At 39.6% G+C, this 18,647-nt stretch overlaps 1 protein-coding gene across 3 annotated transcripts in view; it reads right to left on the bottom strand.

The window, feature by feature from the left end:
- Vps45 (vacuolar protein sorting 45 homolog (S. cerevisiae)) overlaps window positions 1–2,515 on the bottom strand; it is a 49,989-nt gene extending 47,474 nt beyond the window's left edge. For 2 of the 3 annotated variants that reach the window (XM_013015341.1, XM_013015342.1), the window contains exons 1-2: window positions 2,324–2,515; window positions 1,613–1,747 (exon numbers count right to left, since the gene is read on the bottom strand). In XM_013015341.1, coding sequence (XP_012870795.1) covers window positions 1,613–1,747; window positions 2,324–2,416 — 228 coding nt within the window. In that variant the 5' untranslated portion in view covers window positions 2,417–2,515. The remainder of the gene's footprint in view (window positions 1–1,612; window positions 1,748–2,323) is intronic. The other variant, XM_013015343.1, reaches the window with a different exon arrangement.
- Window positions 2,516–18,647: the final 16,132 nt, after the last annotated feature.

Raw genomic sequence — 18,647 nt, 5'->3', positions numbered from 1 at the left:
TTACCATGACAAGTGACTGGGAAGGGAAAAGATAGTGCTGCGTTTAATCAAAGGAGTTTGACTGGTCAGTAAGCCCCGGGAGGGTTTTCCTGAGGACTTGAGAAGTTCTAGACAAAAGGAGGAGCCCATGCGAAGTCCTGTGGCATGCTGGAATAAGAGGAAATGCAGTGGACTAAAAGACTTTTGGTGTAGGTGTAGAGTACAAAATGGAAAAGTTTGAAATGAGGCTAAAGAAATAGTAGAAACTAGACCACAATGGGCCACAGAAAAGAGTTCTGTCTATGTAACAAAAGCAATGAGAAGTCATCTTAGGATTTCAAGCAACAGTGATATAGTCAGATTTTTATTTTGAGAAGTACACAATGTACAAGCATGGTGAAAGTGCAATAGAGTTGAAGAACATGGATATGAAACAAGAGAATATACAAAATAAGATAGAAATAGCAAAGAATTTATGTTCCAGTCCTGGGGCTTGAACTCAGGGCCTGGGCACTGTCCCTGAGCTTCTGCTCAAGGTTAGCACTCTACCACTTGAGCCACAATGCCACTTCTAGCTTTTTCTGTTTATGTGGTACTGAGGAATTGAACTCAGGGTTCCATGCATGTTAGACAAGCACTTTACCACTAAGCCACATTCCCAGCCCTAGCAAAAGATTATTTATTTATTTTTGGGTCCGGTCCTGGGGCCTGAACTCTGGGCCTGGGCGCTGTCCCTTAGCTCTTCAGCTCAAGGCTAGCGCTCTACCACTTGAGCCACAGCGCCACTTCCGGCTTTTTTCTTTTTTCTTATGTGGTGCTGAGGAATCAAACTCAGGGCCTCAGGCATGCAAGGCAAGCGCTCTACCACTGAGCCACCATCCCAGCCCCCTAGCAAAAGATTTTTAAAGGAGATGCTTAAATTTAGAAAGTGATGGACAAAAACTGAAAAACGAGTTGGGCACTGGTGGCTCATACACATGTAATCCTAGCTACTCAGGTGGCTGATATCTGAGGGTCATAGTTTGAAGACAGCCCAGGCAGGAAAATGAGTCTTTTATCTCTAAAAAGCTGAAGTGGAGCTGTGGCTTAAATGGCAGAATTCTAACTTTGAGCAAAATAAGTCCAGTTGGAAATTGGAAAAGCAAAATTGAGTTACAGGAAGGTAGGATACATAACGGAAGGCCAATCTAGCAATCTAGTGACTATTGGGTCACTAACTATAGATGTAATCATGAAAGTAAAAGTAAACTACTATTTGTTTCTAGGTATAGATGTGAATAAAATGAAAAAGGTTTAAAAATACTAACAACTATATATAAGATTAAGTAAGTGCCAGTGGTGTTAACTGAAAAGTATGGAAGTTAATCCAGGAATAAAGTGATATGAGTCTCTATCAGAGTAGTTAGTAACTTTGGGAAGTGCCATGAACCTCAATAGCATCTTAAAGGAAAAACTGGCTGAAAGGTGTACACCGATCTATGATAAAGAGAAGAATGAAAGTTGTAACGGACAAACTAGGATAATTATAATACACAAATGATGATAATATAAATTTATTTTGCCTTCATAATGCTTTCAGGTCAGAATGCTCTGCATTTGTCTGGGAAGACGGTAGATCAAGTTTGTGTAGTACCTTTGTAGGTCGAAGAAAACAAATTGCCTTCAGGTGTTTCATGATCTCTCGATTTTGAGAATCAATGCGTTCAAAGAGGTATACTTCCTTCTGAAGAATCTCTGATTGTGTATATACCATACTCACGATACCAGTCTGGAAAGGAAAAGAATTAACCAGGTGATGCTAGTTCAGAAAGAAAACCTTTAAAAAATTTTTTAAGAAAGCACTAAGATCTAACTTGATAAGCTCTAAAATACAGAATAACATTCACTGAACATCCAAAACAGGAAGTAACGTGTCAGCATGAAAAACATGCTCTGTTGGAACAGGAACAGTCCATAAATTGAACAAGAAATGTTTCCCATCTCATTCAAGTGTTTCCCTTTCTTTATGTCTGTGGCCAACAACCTGTCATTCCAGTTTGAGCTGTAACAGCTTTTCTTGGAAAACACCAGCCTGAGTGAAAACAGCAGGAGTGTCCTGAAAGCTTCCACGTATTCTCACACAGGAGCTGATTTCTTAGTACAGACATTGTGTCGGGTACAAGAAGTCTCCAGGCACCGATTCAGAGCCATTTGGATGGAAAACCCCCTGGGAAAGCCTCACACAACTTTCCAGTGCGACACAGGACTGACCCTCATTACCTCGAATTAAATGGCCTTCGGAGCGGCTACACACCCAGGGAGGGAGGACCCGTCCGCCAACCCACGCCGACCAAAGCCCACTCACCGTCTCTTTGTCCATGAGCAGCACTTTCATCCCAGGCCCGCTGTCCTCTATCATTTTGGAAACGTACTGCTTCACAGCAAAAACCACGTTCATGGTGGTGAAATGTCAGGTGCCCCCCACGACTCTCCCCGCCCCCTTCCTCCGGCTGAATTAAATCCCCCCGCCCCCGGCTCAGTTGGCCGGGTCTCAGCTGCTTCCGGCTAGGCGGTAGCTGAGTGCCGGAAGTCCGGGAAGCCACGGAGCTGGGAGTTGTAGTTCTGCTCGGAGTCCCGGGGGCCGGGCCTCTCCGCGGGAGGAAACCCCAGACTGAGACACCCTGCGTCCCGCGCCCTTCCCCGTCCGCCCCTGCCGGCCAGGAGGGGGGGTCTGCGAGCCCCAAACTTCCAGGCCCCCCCCCCTCCGGCCTTCAGTCCTATAGGCCTGGCCGTGGCCTGAAGCCTCTCCTGCGTCGGCAGGGAGGATGGCGCCGCATAGTCTGAGGCCGGCTGTGAGGCCGAAGCGGGGCCGCGGGTGGCCGTGAGGGACGCGGGGAAGAAGCCGCAGGCCCCCCGGGCGCCGGGGACGGCGCGTGGTACATCACACGCAGCGATGAGGAGGCCGTGGCCAACACCGATCGACAGGCAGGGAGAGCGCCTGTGGGTCGTGGCTGCAAGCGAGGCCCGTGTTAGTTTTCCGCAGAGAAACACACTGCTGCAGTTCAACAGGAATTCGTTGAATGAGAGGACCAAAGGGACTATCTTTTAGCAATGTTGGGGGACTTCAGACTGCCCCCGGGGGGGGGGGGCTGTACCTGGGCACTTGGGGGATGGTAGCTGGGTATATAAAAGGGAAAACGCACACATTTTTATTTAAGGAACTACGAAAGTTTAGCAACAAAATGGATATTTAAGATTATTGGCTGAGCATAGTGGTTTACCCTGCTTGTAATTCCAGCTAACTCAGGAGGCAAGACCTTGGGAGGGTCGGGGTTCAAGGCCAACCCAGGTATAAGGTTTGCAAGATTTGATCTCAGCCAATAAGATCAATATAGTGTGACTACATCTGCAGTCTCAGTTACGTGGTCAAGGTAGGTGGGAGGATCATGATCTGAGTGGGTCTCACCAGTCTGGGGAAAATATGAGGTCTTATCTGAAAAAACAAACAGAACAAACACTAAAGAAAGAAAAGGTAGTGGTGGGGAAGTGGCTTAAGTGGAGCAGTGCTCTCCTGCCAAAGCCCTGAGTTTAAGTCCTCAGTACTACCAAAAGGTAAAGAAAAGGAGAAAGAGATAAAGGAGGAGGGGAGAGGAAGAGGAATAATATAGGAAGATTGTTTTTTAAGTGTCAGGAAGACTAAAAGGTAGAGGTTAAGATTTCAGACTGTGGAATCAGCCAGAATTTAATTCTATAATCAGAATTTAATTCTGTGTTCTAGCTATGTGAATTTAGTAAGTTACATAACCTCTCTATGCCTCAGAATCTTTGCAAATGGAGAAAGTAACAGCTAACTCTGGTAGTAGGAAAATTAAATGAGATAGTACATAGTCTTTAGCCTACCTTAATTTTTCTTAGCAAATTATACCATGCTAATTTCACTATTTCTTAACAATATAAATGTATCTGTCATATTCTCTCCAGAGAATTTTTTTTCCCAAGTCCTGGGGCTTGAACTCAGGCCCTAGGCACTGTCCCTGTGTTTCTTTCTGCTCAAGGCTAGCACTCTACCACTTGAGCCACAGTGCCACTTCTGGCTTTTTCTGTTTATGTGGTACTGAGGAATCAAACCCAGGGCTTCATGTATGCTAGGCAAGCACTCTACCACTAAGCTACATTCCCAGTCCAGAAATTAATAAAATTTATAAGGTGAACTTTCAAATAGCATTGTTTATAAGTACTTATTCATAAAAACCAATCCGAATAGATTATTTCTGAGATTCCTTTTATGATCTCGATTCTGTTCTTGAGCTTTCATGTTATTACATATGTAGATAGCCATAAATGTGACAAAATTGTTGACAGGTTTCAAAGGAACAAACAAGCCATCTGAAGTACCCACAAATACATATTCTTGTATCTCCCTAAATCTCATTAAGAGTAAAGGAATCTCAAGTATAATAATTTTTTTTTGGTCAATTGTGGAGCTTGAACTCTAGGCCTGGGCGCTGTCCCTGAGCTGTTCATCTCAAGGCTAGCGCTCTACCAATGAGCCACAGTGCCACTTCTGGCCTTTTCTCTTTATGTGATGCTGAAGAATCGAACCCAGGGCCTCATGCATGGGAGGCAAGCACTCTACCACTGAGCCACTTCCCCAGCCTCAGTATAATAATTTTTATATTTAGTTTTCTTTAGAAATCTTTTATTATCTAGCTGGAGGCGTGGCTCAAGTAGTTGAGCACTTGCTCATCAAGCATGAGACCATGAATTCAAACCCCAGGACTATAAAAAGAAAAAAGCCAGACTAAAGGTGTGGCTCAAGTGACAGAGTGTCACTCATGAACAAAGCAAGTCAGGTGAGTGCAAGGCCCTGAAAGCAATACTAATACTGTCCCCCCACCAAAAAAAATAGAATATCAAGCAAATATTTTGCTTACACATATTTCCGCTAGAAGAAAATGAAATCTCTTAGTATGCTATTATTCAAGAATCTTTTCATTTAAAAAAGAATCTTTTCATTTAAAAAAGAATCTTTTCATTTAAAAAAGAACCTTTTCATAATAATAGTAATAAAAACAGCTACCTTTTGTTGGTGAACAACAAAATACTAATAGCACCTAGGCCTGTGCTGAGGCCTTCATAAATGTCTCTGCTAAGCTTTGCAACTTTTTTTATTGGTCATAGGGCTTGAACTCAGGGCCTGGGTGCTGTCAGTGAACTCTTTTGCCCAAAGCTAATGCTCTACCACTTTGAGCCACAACACCACTTTTTTCTGGTGGTTAATTGGAAGTAAGAGTCTTACGGACTTTCCTGCTCAGGCTGACTTTGAACTGTGATTCTCAGATCTTAGCTTCCTGAATAGCTAGCATTATAGGGATGAGCCACCAGTGCCCGGCTACAACTTTCTTTTGAAGTAGACATTATCTCTATATTATAGAAACACTGAACTTAAGAGAAGTTGAGTAACTTTCCTAAGATTCTACAAAGCAGCAAATTGAGAGAAGCATATTTTTCAATGAGATTTTTATCATATTTCTTTGTATACATCCTTTATAAACACCTGACTTAGAAACTATATTATTTCTCCAGTAGAGAGTTCCCTTCTCTTCTGTTCTCTTCCGTTATGTTCTGTTCTCTCTGTCCTTTCTGCAAGTATAGTGTCCTGTACTTAAAAGAGACTCAATAAATATTTAATGTTGGCGAAACTCATTACTGGGCACACTGCTACAATGGCATGTTAAAGTATAGTTTTACATGGGCAGAACAAACAAAGAGATCAATATACTTATATAGGTGATTCATGCCAAAAATCTTAGTGCATGATATGGGATAAATACTGAGAAAAATAAGAAACTTTTCTCCACATTTCCAGGTCAGTTACAGAGTCATAGATTTAATTATTCTGGTGGTCTCGTAACAAATGACATTTGTTTTTTTCTGAGCACTTTCCAGCAGTAATTAAAGAGAGAATCAATTCCATAGATCTACGGATTAAGAATTTACTTGAGAAATTATCAGCTTTGTTAAGTGTTAATTTGCCTCTGGATTTTTTTCAGCACTCAGATAGAGGGCACCCTTGGACTACCAAGAAGAAACTAATACCTTGTGCTGGCTGAGTAAGTAATGGTTACAAGAACAGCCGGAAATCACTTAAACATTGTTTGAGCTGAAATGGATTACAAAATGTTTGTTAAATCTGTGTATAGCAGAGCCCTGGTAGCTCACACCTATAATCCTAGCTACTCAGGAGGCTGAGATCTGAGAATAGTGTGGTTCAAAGCCAGCAGGGGTAGGAAAGTCTATGAGACTCTTATCTCCAATAGACCACCAGAAAACCAGAAGTGGCACTGTGGCTCAAGTAGTAGAGGGCTAGCCTTGAGCTGAAGAACTGAGGGACAACGCCCAGGCCCAGTGTTCAAGCCCATGACTGACAAGAAAAAAAAAAATCTGTATATGGTTTGTGTATGTGTGTGTGTTTTCATGTAGCTGTTTTTTTTTGTGTGTGTGTGAAAATACCATACAGAGGGGTTACAGTTACATGGGCAAGGTAATGAGGACATTTCTTATCAAGCATTGTTGCCTCCTCCTTTGTTTCCCCTTCCCCTCCCTTTCCATCCCCCCTCCCTTGTTTGTATTTTTTGAAACCGGGTCTTACTATGTTGCCCAACCAGGACTTAAACTCCTAGGCTCAAATGATCCTGTCTCAGCTCCTGTGCTCCCTAATATTTTGGACTATCGCATCTACTATGTTACGTGTTCATTTATGTAACTATAAATTTTTATCAATTTGTTGCATAAATTACTTCTATATAATATTTTTTTATTTTTTTTGTTTTGTGGCCCTCGGAATTGAACTCAGAGCCTCATAGGCAAGCACTCTCACTTGAGAACTGTCCCTGGTCCTTTTGCTTCTAGTTTCATTTTCAGATAGGATACTAACTTTGTCTGGGCTGGCCTAAAATCATGATCCTCCTACCTTTGCCTCCGGAGTAGCTGGGACCACAATCTGCTTGATTGTGTGTGTGTGTGTGTGTGTGTGTGTTACTTGTGAGTGTTTTTGTTTTGTTTTCTTCTGTTTTATTTTCAGCACTAGTGTTTGAGCTCAGAGCTTTATGCTTGAGTCAAGGTACTCCTCTATTGCTTATATCATGCCCCTATCTCATTCACAGTACTGGTTACTAGATTTGTACAGATATTCATTCAGCCAATAAGCATTTGTTGGATACAAAGTATATACTAGCTATAGAAATACAGCACTAGGGCTGGGAAGGTGGCTCAGTGGTAGAGCGCTTGCCTTGCATGCCTGAGGCCCTGGGTTTGATTTCTCAGTACCATATAACCAAAAAAGCTGGAAGTGGTGCTGTGACTCAAGTGGTAGAGCGCTAGCCTTGAGCTGAAGAGCTGAGGGACAGCGCCCAGGCCCAGAGTTCAGGCCCCATGACCGGACCCCCCCCCAAAAAAGGAAGAAAGAAAGAAAGACAGTACTTAAAGCCAGGTGCTATTGGCTTATACCTGTAATCCTAGCTACTCAGGAGGCTGAGTTCTCAGGATCACAGTTTAAAGCCAGGTTGGGCAGCAAAGGTTGTCAGACTCTTAATTACAACAATTAACCACTCAAAAACCAGAAGTGGCACCGTGGCTCAAAGTAGTAGAGCACTAGCCTTGAGAAAAAGAGCTCAGGGACAGCACCCAGGCCCTGAGTTCAAGCCCCACAACTGATGAAAGAAAGAAAAAGAAGGAAGGAAGGAAGGAAGGAAGGAAGAAAGGAAAAAAGGAAAAGGAAAGGAAAGGAAAGAAGAGAATCTGGGTGTTGGTGGCTCATGCTGGTAATTCTAGCTACTAAGGAAGCTGAGATCTGAGGATCATGGTTCAAACCCAGCCTGCGCAGGAAAGTCTGTGAAACTCTTATCTCCAATAAACCACCAGAAAATCAGAAGTGGTGCTGTGGCTCAAGTGGTAGAGAGCTAGCCTTGAACAGCTGAGGGATAGCACCCAGGCTCAGAGTTCAAGCCCCATGACCGACCAAAAAGAAAAGAAAAAGAAAAAAGGAAAGAAAGAAATACAGCACTGAATAAAACACAGAAATCTCTAACCTCATAGAATTTGTAAACCAATGAGGACAATCTGACAACAAACAAAGCAAGTAAATATATGTAGTAATTATGTGGTTGTGAGTTTTATGGGAAAAAAAAACTAGCCTAAAGAAGGAACAAGGGGGAGGTTTGCAGTGATAATAATGTAATGCTATATACATATATATATATATATATATATACATATATATATATACTGTAAGGTTTTCAGTTATAAATAGGGTATTCGGTGGTGCTATGAGGCTGTAGTCACAGTATTCATGAGGCTGAGGCAGGAGGATGTTGTGAGCCAGCCTGGGAAACATTATGCCACCCTATTTAAAAAAATCAATTAGCTGGGTACTAGTGGCTCTCACCTATAATCCTGGCTACTCTGGAGGCTGAATCTGAGGATCTCTATTCAAAGACAAACCTAGGCAAACAAACCTAAGAGACTCTTATCTCCAATAAAGCAGCAAAAAGCTAGAACTGGAGGCATGACTTAAGTGATAGAGTGCCAGCTATGAGTGAGAAGTTCTGAATTCAAGTCTTAGCACTCAATAACTGGGAGCTACTGGTTTCCCAGAATCATTTGCAGAATGAGCAAAAATCCTGAAGGAAGTAAAAGGAATAAGCTATGAGGATTCCAGATAAAAACTTTGTGGGTATGGGGCTGGGAAGGTGGCTCAGCGGTAGAGTGCTTGCCTGGGTTCGATTCCTCAGCACCACATAAGCAAAAAGGAAAAAGGCGAAAGTGGCGCTGTAGCTCAAGTGGTGGAGCGCTAGCCTTGAGCTGAAGAGCTGAGGGACAGTGCCCAGGCCCAGAGTTCAGGCCCCACGACCGGACCCCCCCCCCAAAAAAAAAAAAACAACTTTGTGGGTAGAGCTATGGATGATTCAAATGGTAGAGTGTGAGACTGGCAAACCGAAAGCCTTGAGTTCAGTGTTGCAAGAAATAAATAAATAAATAAAATTAAAATAAATTAAAAAAATAAAAACTTGAGTAAAGGGAAGAGCAGCCACAAAGTACCTGAGGTGAGAATGGTCTGTTCCTAAGCCAGCAAAGTTGCCAGAGTAGTGGAACTGAATCACTGAGGGGAGAAGACAGGATGGGGAATAGTTTGGATAGGGCTTGTTGTCTTTGAATAAAATAAGAGAGGAGAACTGTAAGCGCATCAGTCTGGTTGCTGGGATGAGAACAAATTGCAGGGACAAAGGCAAAAGAAGAGAGATCAATTAGGAGCTTTTAAAGTTATCCAGGGAAGAGGTGGGAGGTTTTACCTGGGGAAATGGAGATGGTGAAGAGGATCTGGAGGCTGTAACAGTAGATTCAGAAAAGCAAGTTGTGTGGGGGAAGATCATTTCCCTCTTCAATTCCAAGGTTACTATTACCTATACTATATGCCACCCAACTGGAACTCTCAAACATGTGTTTGTTTCTTCCTTTTCTAATTCTTGCTGTCTGCCATAGGAACTAAGACTAGGTTGTTTGGTTGGGGGAAAGTGAATGCTAGAGTATTTTATTGTTTTTGAAACAGTTTTTAATGGCTCAATAGACTCCAAATTGAACAACAAAGAATCTAATTATTTCTCTGCTTTATTAGAAATGCTTTGTAATAATTACTTTTAACTAAGAATTGTCTCTTTCTTATAAATTGATATCTATATCCTAAAATAAATAGAAAGCCTCTTTTCACATTTTTTTTGCACTTGAGGACTAGCTTAAGATTGTAGAGAATTTAAAATATTGGCAGTCTAGTGCTATGTTTGTATTACTAGTCAGAGCTTAATGTTATATTATGCAAAATATATAACTTGTTTTAGTTATTGAACATATGTAGAACTCTAACAATTCAGAATAGTGAAGATGACACACATTAAAAAAAAAAACAGGTAAAGGGCTGGGAAGGTGGCTTGGTGGTAGAGCGCTTGCCTTGTATGCATCAGGCCCTGGGTTGGATTCCTCAGCATCACATAAGCAGAAAAATCTGGAAGTGGCGCTGTGGCTCAAGTGGTAGAGCACTAGCCTTGAGCTGAAGAGCTGAGAGACAGCGCCCAGGCCTGGAGTTCAAGCCTCACAACTGGCAAAAAAACAAAAAACAAAAAAAACCCAGATAAGTAATTTGTTATCTAATTAAAACATTTACTTTGAATACTGTATTATCAAAGTTCTTTCTAAAAAATAAGTTAGATGCAGTACTTCCCCCCCCCCAGCTCCATTTTCCAACAGTTTCCCTCATCTACTATAAATCTGCTAAATAATATTTATTTCTTATTTGTTTTCAATATCAGGAAGTGAAGTTAGGGCTTTACACATGTTAGGTAAACACTGTACCACTGAGATACATCTCCAATCCCCCAAACTTTTAGTTTAAGAACAGATAAAATGTTGTGCCTTATCATATTGGATTTGAAATCTGAGTCTAGTAATTCTTGGCGTTTTTTTTTGTTGTTGTTGTTAGTCAGCTTTCCATTACTATAACAAAATACCTGAGATAACTAACTTAAAAAGAACAAAAGACATTTAAGTTTACAGTTCTAGAAGTTTCAGTTCACGATTGGTTGGTTCCATTGCTTTTGGGCCTATAGTGAGGCAGACCACCAAGATAGGAACATGTGGATCTGCTCACTTCATGGCAGAAGAGAAAAGAGAAAGGAAGAGGAGGGATAGGGGCTCTAATATCCCTTCCTAAGGCATGTGTCCAGTAGTCTAATTTTTCCCCCACTAGGTTCTACCTAATAAAGATAGACTACTCTCAATAGTGCCAATCCCTTAATACATGGGGCTTTGGGGAACATAACTTATCTGAACGATAGCAGTATTACTGCTAATTTTTAACACCACTGGAAAATTTACTCTGAAGGACTACAGCTACTATTTAAACAGTGAATTTTTTCTGTTTTAAAACTGTCATTATAAAGGTATACAATTGAAGAGTTACTTTCACAAAGCTAGTACATCTTTGTTTTGTTTTGCTTCTTTTTTTATTTCATTTTGTTTATTTTGAGATAGGGTCTCACTATGTAGCCTAGTTGGTCTTAAAACAGGAATCCTCCTGCTTAGCCTCCTAGGTTCTGGGATTATAGATCTGTACCCCCACACCTGGCCTATCTCTGCTTTCCACTCTAAACTCATACATTTCATCTTGTGAAGTTAGAAGAGTTATAATACAGGCATTATAATATTGGGTTGTTATAAATAATTTTCCTTGCCACATATCATTGAACTTCAAATGATCAATGGATAAGTTTATTTGCATTTCATACCTGATGTTACACTTTATGTTTTTAGATTTGATTAAGCCATTATATATCTGTGCAGAAGTGATTTAAAGTAAACTTTAGACAGTTCTTAAATTTGAAAAAAATATAATTGTGTGAGATCTTATTTATTCAAGCCAAGTATGATATATCATTTTCATCACTAAATGGGTCTGAATCCTTGATTATGAGGAAATGGGCTTACATTATCAATATTGATAACATTTATTGAGCACAGGTTCCTACAATTAAGAGCTTCTTTTTTTTAATTTTTTTGGGGGGGTCTGGTCGTGGGGTCTGAACTCTGAGCCTGAGCGCTGTCCCTCAGCTCTTCAGCTCAAGGCTAGCACTCTACCACTTGAGCCACAGTGCCACTTCCGGCTTTTTTCTTTTTGCTTATGTGGTGCTGAGGAATCGAACCCAGGGCCTCAGGCATGCAAGGCAAGCGCTCTACCACTGAGCCACCTTCCCAGCCCCAATTAAGAGCTTCTTGAGGGTCCTATGTTCACCTAAGTCTCAGGCCTTGGGCTGCCTTTTCTTTGCTGCTTGTATGCCCACTCACTCCTTCTGTTCAGTCTGTCCCTAAGCCTGACTCTGAATTGAAATACTATATCCCCAATGTATCACTCATTAGAAAAAAAAATCTTTAAATATTGGCTCTGTTAAGTGCCGATCTTTATGAAGAAAGCTGCCAAAATTAATTATACAATGAATCTTACTAGTTTAAAGCATATTGACATTTTAATGACTGATATTTTTTTTAAAAACCCAAAATTAAATATAAAGCAATTTCAATGCCTCCCCAAATCTACACGTAGATTTATACTTTTGGCTTAATCTAATAAAATAAAACGTCCCCCCCTCCACCAAAAAAAAAGCCCTTAAAACACAGGCACTTCTATTTTAGCATTGAAAAATAGATTTCTCGATTGTTCTGCAGAGTTCTATTCTGCCAAAAGCCAGAGGGATGAGTTGCTTCAAATGGGTTTGCAGAAATGATTTCTTTTTTTAAAGTAGCACTGTCAGCTGAGAGCCGACATAGAAAAAGAAAACTTGCTGAATGAGGATGGACTGGAGTAGGCTAGAACTCCTGACATAATTCTGTAATTGGCATTCCCGCTGCAGCTAGGAGAAGCCTGAGTGGAAAATCTATAGGGCTGTCATCTACATCTAACTCAAAGTGCTTATGGGAGTAATTTTTAAGTTCTAACTACAATATAATCTTGGTTATGACCTTAATGGAAAGCAATGGACTTGTGAGGTTTTGAGTTTGTTACTACTATATATTGCTGCAGGCTTTCTAGTTACCTAATCTATGAATTAGTTATACCTGTTCTTGGTATTGTCAGAATAGGTAATGTTGAAAAACTAAAAGTCCTACACAAAGGAGGTTTACTAGCTATAATAATAAGAGGCCTACAGACATTATAGTATTGTGGTTTTAGATTTAAACTAATCTGGGCTTAAATTATAGTCTTTCCACTTATTGTTATAAGCTTTCTTTTCCTCTTTTTATCCTTCCTTTCTTTCTCTCCACCACCCTCTCTCCTATTCCTGTCCCTTTTTTTTTTTTGTTTTTTTTTGGATAGGGTCTTGTTGTATATCTCAGATTGGCCTCAAACTCATACTTCTTTTCTCTCAGCTTCCTTAAGTGCTGAGATTACTGATATGAGCCACCATGGCTGGTGTATCTTATAAAAGTTTTTCTAACTGGTGTGATACTCAGTGTGTTAAGTGTAATACTTATAATAATCCTGATCTTATGGGTTATTGTGAAGATTAATGAAGGTAAAATTCTTGCTGTAGTACCTGAACATAGTAAAGTGAGCAGTAGATGATCACTATTGTTAATAGCTACATTCGTAATCACATTAATGTTAATTTTACACTTAATAACAGAGGTTAGTGTAGATGACAGATTTCTATATCTTACTTCTGTTACCCACCACTGACAAATTCTTGGAGGCCTGGAGACACTTGGGTAACCTTGGATGTCATTTAAGGAACAGCTAAAATTCTCACCTTAGTTGTCTGGACAGCAGGGAAAAGAATGAGTTTAAAAAGCTGGAAAGAGGTGCATTTTGTTCATAATCATATTTAACAGATGGATATTATTGCATTAATAGGAAATGGGCTGGAGAGAATATAAAACAGTATATTTTTTATGTGGCTATCCTGGGATTTGAACTCAAGGCCTGAGTGCTGGCCCTGAGCTTTTTAGCTGAAGGCTAGCACTCGAACACTTGAGTTACAGTTCCACTTCCACCTTTTTGGGATTAGTTGGAGATAAGAGTCTTGCCCAGCTGGTTTTGAACCTTGATCATCAGATCTTAGCTTCCTAAGTAAAAAATACTATAAATTTTTAAAAGAGGTGAAGTATGGAGTTCTTTTTTAATTGTAAAGGTGATATACAGAGGGATTGTAGTTACCTAAGTCAGGTAATGAGTATGTTTCTTTTTGAACACTTCCAACAGTATAATTTTTATAAGATGGGTGATATGTTCTAAAAATCTTTAAATTCTTCAAAAACTTTGACCTAGCATTTCTGTTTTTAGAAAGTTTTTCTAAAACAAATAGATGCCTGAAAAGATATCTAAAGAAGATGTATTATGACTGTTCTCAGCATTATTTGTAGTGAGTTAGAGAAGTTGCATATCAAACAATAACTGGTTATGAGTAAGGGCTAGGGATACAATTTGGTGGTAGAACACTTGTTGGAGGCCCTAGATCTGATCCTCAATAACACATACAGACATACAAGAATGGTACAGTCATAGAATGAAGTAGCATGCAATTTCTAAAATGTATGTTCGAGGATTTAAGAACCCTCAAATGCCTTCATATGTCTGGCAAGTAAACTGTTTGAAGATGCTGTGGGGTGAAGAGGTCTGTGGGGCTCTATCTTAGTAGTAGAGTGCTGGCCGGACACATATGAAGCCCTGGTTCTGTCTCCAGTACTATAAAAAGAAAAAAAAAGACTAATTTTACTTTTTAAAGGATTGGAATATTTTATAGATACATTCCTTTGCCACCTGATGGTTAATCTGTTTTATCCATCTTGAAAGGTATTTGCTAAAACTATAATGACAAACACTTAATATAGACCTTACTATGGTCCAGGAATTTTTTTTTTTTTTTTTTGGTGGTGGTGGTGGTGATGAGGATAGAACTCAGGGCCTTGGTGCTGTCCTTAAGCTCAAGGCTAGCAGTCTACCATTTTGAGTCACAGAGCCAATTCTGGTGTTTTGGTGGTTAATTGGAGATAAGAGTCTCATAGACTTTCCTTCCCTGGCTGGCTTTGAACCATATCCTGAGATCTTAGCCTCCTGAGTAGCTAGGATTACAGGCTTGAGCCACTGGCACCTGTTAGTCTAGGAATTATTTCAAACTCTATATATTAATCATAAATAATCCTCATAATAATAGTAATAAATACTAGTGTATTTATTAGGGATACCTATTTAACAGATAATAAAACTGAGTCATAGAGTTTGAGTAACTTACTCATAGTCAAACAGCTACAGAGTAGTGGAGGTAGGATTCAGGTTTAGGCAGTGGAGTCTGGGCTGTTAACTGCTATATTATAGTAAAATCAAAACATAATAATGTATTTGAGATCTGTTCTTTGTGTTTTTGGTGCTTTTTCCTATAATTAGCAGGCATTTTATAAATGTATATTCAAAATACACATATTCTTGCCTAGATATGTGCTGCTTTTGGCTTTTCCAATTACTGTTCCCTATTAATAAAAATTAGTTTGTGTGATTTTTCTGGCTAAAAGTTTAGGCCCTGAGGAAATAAAAAATAGGACAGGTATATTGTATGGAGGTAGAAAGGAGAAACACAGGCAGAACAGACGCTGTGGGACAGCAGAAGAGCATTGAGCCAGAAGAAAACCAGCAAGAGTAGGTTAATGAGTAGTGCAGTCGGGGGTGAAATGCAGATGGCTGTCCCCGGGAGAAAAGGTTTGTTTAGGTTTGCCCCACTCCCCACATCCTTCCATTTGAAAATATGGTGCCTTATAGCTTTTTCAAGTCACTTAAAGTTTAATTCTTTTCATAAATGTTCTTCATATTTTTCTTGCAAGCCACAATCCAACACACAAAAAAAAACCATGGAAGGGGACAGTAATTTTGTAAGGAAGATAAGGAAATATTAATAATACTAATATAAGATACTATGTGTACCGAAGGTAAAAGTAGGGAGAGCTCTGCTTACACCTATTTCTTGACCCCCTGCCAAGTGTTATGCACTGTTATAGGTGGTGGGGAGATTAGCAAATGATGAGATAAACATAGCTCCTGCCTTTACATTCCAATATTGAAGACAGAAATAACTGTAGCATAAAGATGCAGAAAGGGGCGGGAATCTGGGTTAGTGGTAGAGTGCTTGCCTAGAGTGCATGAAGCCCTGGGTTCAATTCCTCAGTACCATATAAACAGAAAAAGCCAGAAATGGCTCTGTGGCTCAAGTGGTAGAGTGTTAGCCTTGAATAAAAAAGGTCAGGAATAGTGTCCAGGCTCTGAGTTTAAGTCCCAGTACCAACAGATGTGTGTATGCACACACACACACACACACACACACACACACACACACACACACAAAGTACCTAGATGCTTAAGATACTAAAGGGAGAAAGATATATGATAATTTCAACAGATGAATGAAAAGAATTTGATAAAATTTGGTATCCATACCTGAATAAATAATGAAAATAATAAGAAATTACATAGAAAAAGAATAAACTGTTCAACTTTTCAATATTAATATATATACTTATATATATTCAGAAGTGTATATATATACAGAAGTGTATATACTGATATAATAAGTATTCATTATGTGTATATTCTTAGTGGTACAACTTTAGAAGAATTTGTAAACAAGGGGATTTATCATTACTATACAACATTTATTGAAAGTTGAGCCAGTGTGGTGATATAAGAACAGTAAGAGGCATACATACTGGAAACAAAATTATCTTTATTTCAAGATGACATAATCTACATAAAAGAAAAATAAATGCATTGTTGAGAACGGTCACAGTAGCCTGATGTATACAATTAATGTGTTTTTTGCCAGTAGCAACCACTTTGAAAATGATCATGGAAACAATTTTCTTTTGTACAGAAATCTAAGAAAGATATAATAACCTAATTTAATTATCTCAATTTATATGATTAGAAAAAATAAAATGTGCAGCAAATGTATGGACAAAATTTTAAACCAAGAAACTAATGCAGATATCAATAAAACTAATAAAGAGGTAACATATTCATTATAGCAGTATCAGTGAACAGGTGGAAATTGATGTCTAGCTAAAGAGGTTGGAAGAGCAAATAGAATCTGAGGAAGTAAAAATTAGAGAGATACTTGGTATAAAAGTCTAAAAGCTGGTCTGTGAGGGAGATCAGTAATTTGAAGGAGATTCAGGGTCCAGTAAATGTTTTATGAGGCTGGTTTTTCTTTTGTTTTAAAATAAGGATTAGTTGGGCTACAGGGAGATATATAGCAAAGAGAAGGAAATTGAAATATAGGTCATAAATGGAACTTTAATGACATAAACTCCCTGAGGAAACAGAAAGAGATGGCTCTTTCACAATAACTGGCAGAATTAACCTTGAGTAATAAGGAGCATTTCTCTATGCTGGAGGGAAAGGTTTTATCAGAAACTTGTGTAAGGATGGCTTTAGCAGAACCTAGGTTTGTAAATATAGGGCCCGATCTTTAAAGAAATCCCTTCCAATACACACACAAAGGGCTCAATTTTTTTTGGTAGAGTTCTCTCCCTCCCCCCCCCCTCCTTCCCTCTCTCCCTCCCTTCCTTCCTTCCTCCCTCCCTTCCTTCCTTCCCTTTCTCTCTTTCTCCCTCTCTCTTTCCCTCCCTCCCTTTTTCTTTGTATTTCTCTTTCTTTTGTTTCAGTATTGGAGCTTGAGCTTAAAGACTTGCACTCTTTCTTAACTTTTTCAACCAAGGCTGATGCTCTGCCATTTAATCCATACCTCCAACATATGGCTTTTTGCTAGTTAAAAGGAGGTAAGAGTCTCAGTTTTTTTCTGCTCAGGCCAGCTTCAAACTGCAATCCTCGCATTTCAGCCTCCTGAGTAGCGAGGCTTACAAGTGTGAGCCTTCAGTGCTTGGCTAGTTTTATCTTTTGAGAAAGAGCAGTGTGATGGTTATAAAGGGAAGATGATGGTGAAGGTTGGGAATAGTGACCGAAGGATTTATGGTATTTGAGTTTAATTTGATATTTAAAAGTCTGACATACGCCTCAACATAGATAAACCTGGAGGCTTATAAGTAAAATAGGCTAGGCATGGGGCTGGGAAGGTGGCTCAGTGGAAGAGCACTTGCCTTGCATGCATGAGGCCCTTGGTTCAATTCCTCAGCAGAAAAAAGCCAGAAGTGGGTCTGAGGCTCAAGTGGTAGAGTGCTAGCCTTCAGCTGTGAAGAGCTGAGGGACAGTGCCCAGGCCCAGAGTTCAGGCCCTACGACTGACCGCCCCCCCAAAAAATAATAATAAGCTAGGCACAAAAAAAGACAAATATGTATGGTTTCATTTATATGAGGTACCTAATCTGAACACTATGAAACAGAGACTAAAAATAAAATACCAGAGGTAAGCAAGAATAGCAAATGGGGAGTTATTATTTAATTGGTGGAGTGTTTACATTTTTCAAGCTGAGAGGATTCTGGAGTTGGATAGTGGTGATGGTTACACAGCAATAAAACAGAACTTTAAACTTAAAATTATTACAAAGGTGAATTTTATGCTATATATTTTTTTTACTACAGTGTGCGTGCATGCATACACACACACACACACACAATGAAACCACTGTGGCACAGTACTTAATTTCTCTTTCCCCTTGCTCTTTTTCTTTTTTTAATAAGTTTTTTATTGTGAAAATACTGTACAGAGAGGTTACAATCACATGAAGGAGGTAATGAGTACATTTCTTATCAAGCATTGTTGCCTCCTCCTTTGTTTTTCCCATACCACCTCTTCCCTCCCATCTCCACAACTACATCCCCCCCCCCCAATTGTAAAGTTCGTTTTGCCACATAGCGTCTTGTACATCTCATTGCTGCAATGGGTCAATATGTATCCCTATTTAAGCAATTTGTTTTTTCCCTTCCACTCCCCAAATTATACCAACAGCAAATACAGTGAAAACAGGAGTTATACCAGGAGGGAGGGACATACAAAGCAACAAAAAAAAAATCACGTTGGTACCTTATAAATACATTAGAAACAATAGCAAGAAAGAAAAAAATTACTTGTGTCCTTATCTTGGGGTTAATTTCACTTAACATCATCTTATCTGACCTTTTCTGCTTGTCTCAGTCTTTTTCTT

Source organism: Dipodomys ordii, unplaced genomic scaffold (assembly GCF_000151885.1).
Source record: "Dipodomys ordii isolate 6190 unplaced genomic scaffold, Dord_2.0 Scaffold26, whole genome shotgun sequence".
Taxonomy (NCBI): domain Eukaryota; kingdom Metazoa; phylum Chordata; class Mammalia; order Rodentia; family Heteromyidae; genus Dipodomys; species Dipodomys ordii.
This window is presented reverse-complemented; position numbering and strand designations above follow the sequence as displayed.